This window comes from Lingula anatina, chromosome 9 (assembly GCF_051362555.1).
Source record: "Lingula anatina isolate TDL-2025a chromosome 9, LinAna3.0, whole genome shotgun sequence".
NCBI classification, from domain to species: Eukaryota; Metazoa; Brachiopoda; class Lingulata; order Lingulida; family Lingulidae; genus Lingula; species Lingula anatina.
The window spans coordinates 15,325,365-15,337,933 of NC_141775.1; the positions used below are offsets into that span (position 1 = coordinate 15,325,365).

General features: G+C 37.6%; 1 protein-coding gene across 1 annotated transcript; it reads right to left on the reverse strand.

Annotated features, from left to right (window-relative positions):
- Positions 1 to 1,366: 1,366 nt before the first annotated feature.
- Positions 1,367 to 12,471, reverse strand: LOC106154044 (bifunctional arginine demethylase and lysyl-hydroxylase JMJD6). The gene is made up of 11 exons (XM_086994855.1): positions 12,393 to 12,471; positions 11,411 to 11,506; positions 10,569 to 10,746; positions 9,240 to 9,395; positions 8,133 to 8,241; positions 7,125 to 7,274; positions 6,400 to 6,561; positions 5,862 to 5,947; positions 4,882 to 5,002; positions 4,349 to 4,498; positions 1,367 to 3,297 (listed from the first exon to the last, which is right to left on the reverse strand). The coding sequence occupies exons 1-11, from the start codon at positions 12,454 to 12,456 to the stop codon at positions 3,121 to 3,123; spliced, it is 1,449 nt and encodes a 482-aa protein (XP_086850981.1). The 5' UTR covers positions 12,457 to 12,471; the 3' UTR covers positions 1,367 to 3,120.
- Positions 12,472 to 12,569: the final 98 nt, after the last annotated feature.

Genomic DNA, 12,569 nt, shown 5'->3' on the forward strand with positions numbered 1-12,569 from the left:
ATTTCATTCTGTTGAGCTCAAGGGTGTTACAAATTGAAATGAAGCACTGGCTCCCGTTGTCCTGACAGAAGCTTGTCGTTGTTCCTCATCGCGTTCGCCTTGCACCCTGCTCTGATTTCTGGGAGGTTTTAGAAGCATCAATGATAGGCTGAGATGATATCGACTGTCGATTTACGAGACAGCACCCTCCAGGAAGCAAGACTGCAACGTTTTCGTGACCAAAGTTCACAACGCTACAAGAGCTGCCACCTTCACATGGAAAGAGGGGTGGGGGTGGGGGGTCTCGTCTCAAGACAAGAGCTATACTCAGCAAAAGGGGGTGGGGGGTCATACACCGGAATTAACACGTGTTTGCGGTAGGGGTGGAATATTTTTCCATCCAGGTATTTGAAACGGTATTAAACACATCCGCGCACTGACGAATTACGCTAAAAACATACGTACGTGTGTGTGTGTGTATGTGTGAGTGTGTGTGTGTTAGTATATGTGTGTACGTGTGTGAGTGGGGGGAGGGGGGGGGGACAAAAGTCACAATATATATAGTGGCGTGGGGGATATCGTTTCTGGACGGACGTCTACAGACAACAACAGCGCCCAGAACACAAGAAGAGCCAGATATATATATATATATATATATATATAGGCTACGGTCATGACTCGGTCTGTTCAATGGGCAAAAAATATCAAACTTTCAGACATATAAATTTATAATCGGAAAAATTATATTTCTAATAGCATTTGTGGTGCTTTTGCTGTAGAGAATAGAACTATAGAGTAGCATGTCCTTTTTTGTAATTTTGTTGCTCTCACTTAAAAGGAATGCTATAATTTTAAGAAATTATGACTAAAAAATCACAATTTCCCTCCACTGATCGAGTAACTATGGTATTTTAATTAAAATCCTACAGTGTCCCAAGAGTACTATGTACCTAAACACTATGTACCTAAAAACAGTATGCTGGGGGGGGGGGGGGGGGGGGGGGGGGGGGGCACAGGCACAGAAACAATAGTAATAAATAGTAATATCATTAACATTTCCGCGTGTTCCAGCACCATCTGACCCTCTCCTGAAGCAACCTTGAGCTCCAGACAGGTCTCCCCTCCTCTATATCCTCTACCAGGGCCACAGTTATTATTATGTGGACATTTTCCCTGAGTGCAGTACAGAGGATAAACCTCTGAATTTAACCATAGACATATCTGTGAATATCTAGTGATGAATCAATCTGTGGCCCTGGTAGAGGGTATCTTCTCTACACCCTTCTCTATATACTGCATGCCTCGGCTGAATACACTGGTCCTCTTGTGTGGTGTGGGAATTCCACTGATTCCTGATACATCAAATAACTCCAAGTAACAAGAAACAAATCTGTTTTTTTTTTTTACAAATCATATATTCATTTGAAATAAATTAACAGATTAACATTAAAAAATACATCAAAAGCAAAGCTGGCACTCATTAAATAATTGCAATCAAATAAAATATACAGTAATTACAAGATCTTTTCAATGGGGAAAATTGCACATTTTACTGATACTGTATTTTTTAAGTCAGAATTTCTGAAAATCAAAACATTATTATTGAGTGGTTGTAACAAAATTAAAAAGCAAGCTACTCTGCTGTTGTATTCTATGCTATTAAAGCACCATATATGCTATACAGAAACAATTTTGTGAGAATAAAATTATGCATCTGAAAGTTTGATCATTTTTGCCCATTGAAAAGACTGAGTCATTACAGCAAGAAATAAGTTAAGAGTACATATTGTATGATCACCACTGTATTGATTTGCTTGAATAATACATGTTAACAAAATATAAAGTGCACATGTTCTAAATAAAAAAAATAATATTGAGAAACATGGAAGCTTGTAATAGTGAGATGAAAATGATAAAATTATATTACTAGAATTAGTGCTTTAATGGAAGAAAAAAATAAAGTGGTAAATAAATATACAACAATAAATACTAGAATGTAAAAACAGGCACAAGACTGTAGCATAGATGTTGAGTTTTGTAAGATATGGGTGAAAAGAGAGAAACAGGAGTTCAAAACCAGAAATTACACTTAATATATAAACATATGTGAATATATACCTCAGAAACTCATTTTCAGCCAAAATCAACTGAACACTACATGCATTTCAAGCATGTTCACTCTAAGTAAATTGCACTTCTCATCAGGGATAATATTTACTTCACAGGCCATTATATTCTCTCAAAACAAGTGTTCACAATAAGTTTAACAAAAATACTTTTCATAGCCCCCTTTCCATGGTGTAAAATACAGTTACATGTGAAGAGACAGTCATGATTGGAGTTCACAGCAGATGCTTCGTAGAAAACTTTCCAACAACAGTCACAGCCAGACACCCTAAGATTGAAGAAGATAGGACTGATCAGTTTTCCAAGGGCGGATCCAGGATTTTTGGAAGGGGGGGGGTCTGCGGATGTGAAGCCAACCCTCCCTCTTGGCATGAGGCTTGGGGCCCCGCTGAAGGGCTCCAAAAATTTTGGTTTTTAGAGGGTGAACAGTGCCATTTATTAGCGTTTAAAACTATGATTTAGCTAGTCAAAATTCTAATTTCTATAGGGGACCATTGGTGTGATTGTTTTTCAGAAATTGAAGGGATGGTCCGCACCCCCGACACCCCCCCTCCCTAAATCCGCCACTGATTTTCTGTGTCTTCTGAACCTCAGGGTGCTTTAAGAGGCACCACCCCATCAATCAACTCATCTCATATCTGTCCTGTGCAGAATATCTTATTGTATGAATATTGCATATTAAAAGGTAATGGAAATGGGAATTGTATAAAAATAGGTATATGGAAAATCTTATGGTCACCTGATTATTAAGTAATTGTAATTTGCCTTTTTTCACTTGACATTGAGCAATGATAGAGTTTGATCACCTTCGCAGTTGCTATCCAACATATGAAAAAAATTAAAAATAGAAATTCTGTATAAATACAAACTAATTACACAATAAGAGTACACTTTTAAAAACAAGGCTTATTTATAAAACAAGCCAAGCAATATAAATTCCACCTTATAACAACATTAAAGTAGATGGCGCCAGGTGTCTGGAGGGACTGGAATGTGGAGGAGAGCTGGTGCCATCTATCCACTGCTCGTGTCACTGCTCCACTGGGACCAGGTGCTGCTCTTCTTCCACTTTCTCTTCTGCTGCCGTGGTTTCTTCTTCATTCCATTCTGAATCTGGTCTTGCATGTCGTCTGTGACTGCTTGGCCTCTCTTCAGCAGCTGTTTGGGCAGCCTGGACATCACCTCCTGGACCTGGAAACAGCAAAATATTCCCAGTCAGTGACACAGGTTACAGTGCAATATTAATACAAAGACCAGAAAAAATAAGTTAAAGTAACAAACACTAAAACAATGGGTTTGGTCAAACACTCAGATTCAGATTTTATATTTCTCACACACTTGACTTTTAACTACTGTGAAAAGTCTACCTCATCTTGTAAATTGTTAACTGGCTTAAATGTCTGTCACACCTACTGAATCAGCTAGGGTGTAAAGGTAATTACCCCATAACAGCTTTGCTAGGTGTGACAGACATTTAAGTTGACAGCAATTTAGTGAGACTCCCCAGGGAGATAGATCGATCCAAATATCTGTGGGAATGATCCCTTAAATCGAGATGTAAAGAAAAATAGTTTTTTTATGGACCATCCTATATATTAACACAATGGTTTTCTTACCAATCACAAATATGTAACACTATATCTTAGAACCCTTTATATCTGAACAATAGCTATTACCTCCATTTTACCCAATACTGGTTTACTACAGATAAAACCTGATCTACTGTGTTAGAGAAGACTTTGAGAAGATTTGATCATAATGGATTAACTGTGTTAGAGAAGATGAAAGAGAATTCCCACACAAAAATGAATATGAGTAGTTTTTTCTCAACATAACTTAAATACCAAAACATTAATTAGCTTTCCAGTAAATTTCAAGTGATCAGAGAGTAAAGAGGCATATGCTAGAGTAATATCTTAAGACCTCCGCAGCGTATGTTCACCTGTTCCTGTGGACTTGTGTAGGGAAGACTGTGGTTCCAGCCAGTACATGGGACAACTTCCCAGTGAATATTTACCTGTTCCTGGGGACTGTTGTAGGGAAGACTGGGACTCCAGCCAGTACATGGGACAACTTCTCAGTGAGTATTTACCTGTTCCTGGGGACTGTTGTAGGGAAGACTGGGATTCCAGCCAGTACATGGGACAACTTCTCAGTGAATATTTACCTGTTCCTGGGGACTGTTGTAGGGAAGACTGGGATTCCAGCCAGTATGTGGGACAACTTCCCAGTGAGTATTTACCTGTTCCTGGGGACTGTTGTAGGGAAGACTGGGATTCCAGCCAGTACGCGGGACATTGCCTGCCTTCAGGATCTCCTCCAACACCACCCTGTAGTTCACTGAGTTCATCACCTGACTGGACACAGCAAGAGTCTCCTCTGGGTTGTAAGCCTGGAGAGGAGGAACCAGAACAATACTGAGTGAAATACTGGAATTAGACTCCAAGTATGAAGGCTTCTGAACAGTTGTCATATGAAGAGAGAGAGAGAAGAGAGGGAGAGGGAGAGAGAGAAGGAGAAAGGGAAAGCAAGGAGCGAGAGAAAGGGACACACTTTTCAAACAGGTTGTCAAACAGATAATGAGGCAGGCAAACAAACAGACAATCAAATAAAAAGGCAGAAAGACGGACAAACATACAGACATTGACAGACAGACAGACAGAAAGGCAGACAAACAGATAGATAGGCAAACAGACAGAAAGACACACAGGCAGACAAACAGACAGACAAATGAACAGACACACAGACAGACATACATACAGCCAGACAGAGTACCTGATGAAACCACCCAGGTGGTATAATCAGCAGTTCTCCCGGGAGCTGGTCCACGTCTATGGTCACCAGCTGACTGACCAGTGGGTATGTATTCAGGTCAAGGTCATACAGGTCAACTGGGCTGAAATGGAGGCTTAGGTCTGATCACAATGGTCAACTACATGCATGATGTAGAAATTTATTGTTTATAGTTGAAATTACAAGATAAATGTTATTATGCTAACGATTTCTTGAAGTACATATTTCGTTAAAATATAGGTTGGCATGCGCAAAGAGTGAATGAAATGCTTTGCTGCCTGTCATATTCTTTGACACACACACACACACACACACACACACACACACACACACATATACAGGATCTGTGGAATAGTATTTATAATCTATGGGATTAGTGCCAATGGAGAGAAACACAGGGAAGTAACCTTACAAAGATAAGAGTGATGCCAACACGAAGAAATAACACAAAACCAACAAATGCTATGATAAATGGGATGTGTTCACTTTGGCCACAAAATGAATTTTCCTGGAGTAAACAACAATTTTCCCATTCTTACCAATGGTTAACAAATCCATTTCTACATACAAAGTTATATGGTTTTATGTTATAATCTCTTAAGTAAGAGATTATTACAGAGTATAGCTATCTATGGATGTCAAGTGGTCTGATGACAAGCCCAGATATCAGTATAATTGCAATAAGAGCCGATATTGTGGTAAAACAAAATATATTATATTTCTATGAGTTGCTTACACTGTTTTTATTGTGAAATATAGATCTCATACGAAGAGTTATTATCCCTTTAAGGGTTGAGGAAAAAATGGCTACCCTACCACACACACATACAAAACTATACATCATTTTCATTCTGGTGAAGGAGGGGTTAATAAGGACAATAAGAGAATAGGTATGCTGTACAAACTTCCAATGTTATGTCAGAGATCATACTATTAGAGTGAAAATCTCAGTAAAATCCTACCTGTTGTATTTGTAACACTCCAAAGGAAATCCTGACATTTTCCCTTCTTTCACATACAGAAGGTGGTCCTGTCCAGGTGGAATCAACTGGAATATAACATATATATATATGTAACATATATCAACATGTACATACAGAAGGTGGTCCTGTCTAGGTGGAATCAACAAGAATACAATATTTATCAACATGAACATAGAAATGGTTGACTAGAATAAGAACATGAATATAATGGGTGTAAGAATTGTTTACAAAACACTGCTTTTTCTCGTGTTATTCTTGATACCTGCCAAATCGCTCGTCAAAAAAAAAAAAAAAAAAAAAAAAATCTGGACAAAAGGAGGATATTGAAATTAAGAGCACAATAAAACTGACTGGGCCATTAAAAATGAATTTGAAGCCAGACTGGTAAAATTTTGTGATCATGTCTAAAGTAACTGGTCACCATTTCTTTAAAGAGACACTACATTCTGAGACCCTGGTTTTCCTGAAGGTCATTAGGCTATGTGTTAGTGCAGACTGACATAGACCATCAACTTACCTTCCACTGTTTCCTCCCCTTAATGACAGCGTTGGTACCTGTCCAGTTGTAGGGGTCAATGTGAAGAGAGGAGCGTGAGTGCGGCGTACCCCACAGCAACATGGCGTTCCAGGGACGTACTTCCTCAGGGAACAGCTGAAAGTAATCCTCCTTCAGGTACTCCTGCAATGGTGGTTGATTGCTTTACATCACTTGTGTCACTGGACCACAGCAACTGAACAATGGTTGGTTAACACTACATAATGTTTATGATTATTTTGACTGTGATAACATCTACTGTATTATAAAGTTCTAACATGACAGTAGAATAAGCTGATGCATAAAAAGAAGTTTGCTGAAAATATCAGTCCTTTATGTAAACTTCCCGACAAAAGTGCCAGGAAAATGCTTCAATATTTAGAAATGCCATTGTTGTCACGCTCTGTTGTAAGTTCTCTGCAGCAACCCGCATCTCATAACAGTTGAAGTCTAATAGCTGACTCATGTTTATTGATCAAAAAATTGTTGGAGCTTAAAAAAATTCAGCCTGCCAATTATCTAAAAACACGCTTTCTTGGGATCCTTCATGAAATTTTCTTTAGCAATCTGCACAAACAAATCATGATAATTTAATGAGGAACAGATAAAGGGGGCTTATCAAAAATTCCACTTTTCCCTCAATTTATTCCATAATGTATCACAGGGACTCATTTCCTGAGGTATAAGTTCTGCCCACGCCCACTCACACATTCCCCCACGTCTCTCCTCAGCTGTGGTCTCGTAGGAATGAACAGCTCATCTTCCACATAGGTCCACCGCCTGAACGTCCCCTCATGGGCGTGTTTGAAGTAGAGCTCCAGGGGGAGGGCCAGACTCTCTGCGTTGTCTAGGCGACCCTAAAATATACAACACAACATAAGACTTCCCATGTGACTTTTGATAATATATGACCACATTAAGAACAGCAGACTAATAGATCAGTGGATCAAATATGGTCACCCATTAAAAAGCTTGCCACTTAATTTTCTGATAAGACACTGAATAGATTCCCTGTGGGTATGATGAAACAAGCATTCAAGTGGGTCTGTCATATTTGATCCATGAATCTGTTAGTCTGCTTTTCTGAATGCGCTCTATGTTTATGCTGTTCAACAAATGATCCCATCCTTACTGGTCTTACTGGTCAATCAATTTGAAGTAAAATACATGTGAATGATTTACTGCTTTGAATTGAGTGCTTTAATGCATTTGAGTTGAGGACTGCTTGGTGAGGTAGATAATGGCATCCTTATTTTGTAGCCCCAGATATCTTTTATATAATGGATATTTAAAGCTTTTAATACACCCCATTTCCATAGATTTTAGATAGATCTATCCCTGAGGGGAGTCTAACTAGATTACTGTCAGCTTAGCTGGCTTAAGCATCTGTCCCGCCTACAAAAAGCTGTAAGGGGGTAATTAACTATGGCTGACTGCAATTTAGCGTGAACCCCCAGGGAGTTAGGTCGATCTAAATCTTAATCTCTGGATCGATCTAAATCTCTAGGAAAGCACCCATAGATAAAACTTTAAATATCATAAACATTAAGACTGGACAATTTAAGTATTCCCATACATGATGGTTCTTTACTAAAAAACACTTCACTAATACTGTTTACTAGTAATATATCAAAAGATATTCTGTACAATATATATCCCACTAATGTGATACTGCAGTTACCACAGAAATTACAATTACTCATATCGTTACTTACATCGACAGCCTTCATAGTAATCCTGTCCTTCCCATAATACTTCAGCAGAAACTGTTTACTCCAGTGGTAGGCGCCCCATTTGGGGACCACATCTGTGATAATCACGGGCCTGAAATCAAGACACCCATATCAATTTTCAAATGAGGACCTCATCTGTGACAAATAAAGAGCACTGAAGATTCATATCAAATCACCATATAGATCTTTGAGAAATAAATAAGTTATAATACTGATGCATCTATGAAGATCTACTATAAAGATGTAATATGTAATCCAAACTTTCGGCCCCTATGCCTTCTTTAGCGATTTTTCATTAAAATGATGTCAAAAAAACACCAACAGCCTGAAAATTGTGCATCAAAACTTTATCAGTTTTCAGTTAAAAATTAAACTGGCGCCACCTATCTTTGCAAGCAGTTTGACTGAAGTATAAGCTCTATAAATTGACGCCCCTTGTTGTGCCACCATTTGGGACTTTTGAGAGCTTTATTTCCTCAAACTCACTCAGAATCTGCACTCAAGTAGACTATTATTTATTTGTCCATGTCAAAGAATAAAAATATTTTTGATATTGAAATAAAAACACATTTCAACTTAAGTGTGGGCATACTGTAGAATATGTTTACTGCTTTGTAACATGAGGCAGTTATATGTAAGTAAACATGTTCCACTGAGTAAACATGATAACATTTTTTGTTTGTTCTTTGTAATGTAAAAAAACCCAGCAAATTCACGTCAAGTTGGTAAACATTACGTCAATTTTGAAGTCATTATAGCACCTCTGGACAGACCAGGAAGTGGTCATGCATAAAACTGGTGTTACTGGGATACACTGTGGTATACTTTGTCAACAAATGTGAAAATATATTACAGGGGCGGATTCAGAAATATTTTCTGACAGTCTTCCAAATTATCTTTGTTGATCCATCCTCCATTTTTGACTGTCTTCTAACAGAAAAAAGTCGATACCTGTCAGTGTAAACTTGAAAATCTGACTGTCTTCAAGAAGACGGTCTCAATCTGCCCCGAATTTATACAGTATAACAAAAATGACATGATCTGATTTTCACATTTCATCTTATTTATAATGTCAACAAGTGTCCCTACCAAGCTCCATCATAAACATCAGTGAATTCTTGTCGGCTGAGATTGGCCCTTTTGTCTATATGAGTGGTGCTGTAGTTGTAGGCATATTTCTTCATGTTCATCTCTCGCTGGGCCAAAGCAGATAGGTGGTCAAAAGAAAAAGTCTTGAACTCATACCTAATCAAAAAGAGAATAACATGAGAATAATACTAATAATACTAATACTAATACTTATTATTCAAGTAACAGTTAGGATATATGCAGTGTCAAGTTTCCATTAACATTTCATACAGTGTTAATAATGTTTATGCACAAAAACTGAAAAAGTATTGAAAATAGGATACAATCACATTGATATATTAAATTCATCACAAACTTAGGGAAGTGTGCATTGGTAGCAGCATTTACACTCACCATCTAAAATCACTGATGAGTTTAACAGTAGAGCAAAAATCTTTATTTTTTTATTAGACATGCTTTGCTTCACACATTCATCACATTATTTTGTTTGCTTAGGGATGTTTCCATGCACTTAATATAACAGATATAACCACAGTCTCTCAGGAGTTACACAGGCGGACTAAGCCCTGGTGTTTTAACAAAATAAACCACGGACTCCTGATCCTGCACAAAGGCTTCGTTCACATGCAATGTCTATTTTCTAAATTCTATTTTCTATTCGCGCTATCTTATGATCACGGTCTGTGCCCTGAATATCCCGCCGCGTAATTAGTGGCAGCGCGAGCCAGTTACTTATAGTAACTTATAGTAACTGGCTCGCGCTGCCAGTAATTACGCCGTGGGATATTCAGGGCACAGACTGTGATCATAAGACATACCGCGAATAGAAAATAGAATTTAGAAAATAGACACTGCATGTGAATGAAGCCAAAGAGCCCACTCAGAGCAGCAGACTAACAGAGCCAGTGATCAAATATGGTGACCCACTAAAAAGCTTGCCATTTCTCCCGATAAGACACAGAATGGATTCCCTGCAGGGATTATGCAACAAGCACTAAAGTGGGTCGGCCATACTTGATCGGCGGATCTGTTGGTCCGCTGTTCTAAATGTGCTCTTAGATAATTCCCACACTGAGGTCCCCATAAGAATGAAGTAACTTGTCTTCAGTCCACAGTTTCATATTGAAATAGTTCTACTTCCATAATTTCGATGTCTAGCAGAACATCTTCATCAAGGAATGAGGCCATCCAGGCGAATAAAATTAAAATTTAAAAATAAAAAAAAAGAAAAAAGACGAAGAAAAATTACTTCATTTTTACAACATAACGCAGTTAATAAAATTCTTCTCAGAGGTTCCATGTTTTGGATGTCCTCCAACTCAGTCTTACTCAGGCTCCATGTACTCCAGGTATTTTTGCTTCAGATGCTTCCAGTTCCACGCCAGAAGAGGCACGTTAACGACAGTGAACACAAGCAGACAAAGCCGGTCCCAGTGAATGTGGGGTTCATGCTTCTGACGCTTTACTTTTCGCCGTACACTGGGTCGTTCTGCTTTTTTCTTCTCTTCTGAAAATCATATCTTTGTATCATTTATCAATATCAAATAATGGGTATAAAGTTACAAATAATTATCATTATCAAATTATCATTATTAATTATAACTTAATGGGCAATTTACATTTTCATTTCAAGTGATAACGATCACAAATTTTTAGTATTTTTTCATGAAATCATTATCTTACTAATGTTACTAAATAATTGAGTAGTCATTCAAACTGTTGTCAAAGCCACTGTCATCCCTGCTATTGATCACTTGGTCTTTTTCAATATTTCACCTGTTATGTGTTTATCATTTCATTGTTATGCATTAAAAATAAACCAGGATCAATGAATCAGACTACACTGTAGCAGACTACACTGTGGCATATTACACTTTAGCAGCAGGCAGATGGCAGCTCCACTAAAATTCATCATGACAGGTACAAGACTGGTTTTTCTCACTCTTCTTATAGGAATCTTGGAGATTAAGTAAACAAACAAACAACTTACAAATGAACAATATCTTAACAATGACAATGGATAAAAAATAATAATTCTCCTCTCTTTCTGCCATTTTTATGTGGTAATTGCCAAACTCTTTCACATGCTCATGAGAACTGTAATAAAGCTCTTTTTATTTATTTATTTTTTTTCCTTTTGGATATGTGACTATATGGATTTATAACATTACCTTTATTTTTGTCATTTTCCTGTGTTTCTGTCTTTGTTTTATGGAGCTTCACATTTCTCATGATCCCCTGTAAGACAGCTAGCAGTGGCAGCATGACTGATACATAGAGAAGAAAACTCACAATTTACAGTCAAACAATGATGGGATGATTAAAATTATGACTTATTTGTTAATCATTTCATCTAAATCAAGGAATTTCTAGTAGCCATCACTTAAGTGTAGTTATGGGATTTTTATTTGAAAAAGTATTTGAAAGTAAATGTGCTAATATTATTCTGCGTTTAACAGTAACTTACCCTTACTACTTTCTATATCTAACATAAAATGCTTAACAAGCCAGCATCCAGTAGATTAAATTTCAGTTATCAGCTTGGAGAAAATGGGTTTGTCTATAATATTTTAATTTTTCATCCTGGTTGATATTGTAGATCTACAATTTCAGTGTAAAAGCACTCCTTTTTAAGGCAACTTATGGAGTTAACCATAAACAATTACAATTTATGGTGAAAAACAACTGTCATGAATGTTAAAATCCTGAGATTGGGTGGAGTGCACAGTGGTAATATGTTTTTGTTGTTTTCTATATTCCCTGGTTATGCGTGATAAAGGAGGACCACATTCTCCCCGACACATATTTCATATTTCTCTACAATTTAGGGAAAAAAGGAAATGTTGGACGTTTTATGAAAACATGAGTACATCTCAAGGGTAGGCAGCATAAGGCTGCTATGACTGCACAGTTGTATTTATGAAAATCTTTATCATATTTTATATCTAACTTCAGAAGAATGTCATTCATCAAGTAGTTTGGGGTCACCCCTCAACAGACAGTGGGCAGACAATAACAGAATGCACCTTACATTTCCATCCCACCCCTGATCCCACCTATATGTTTATGTGGCCAAACATTTGCCCTTATTGTTTACTTTTCATAAGGTAACTTACTCGAATATACTCGAATAAATGGTACAATTCAACGTACATGTATGCCATATGTCAACAACAATTAAATTTCCGTCAGTAGACGTTAAAACATAGCGCCACATCAGCTTCAGCCTAACCGCCCCCTCCCTCCCAATCCCGGAAGTAAAACTGTCCCTGGGAAAAAGTTTTCTCAATCTGTTATTGTTTTGATTCATTATCAACACAACAGTAAATG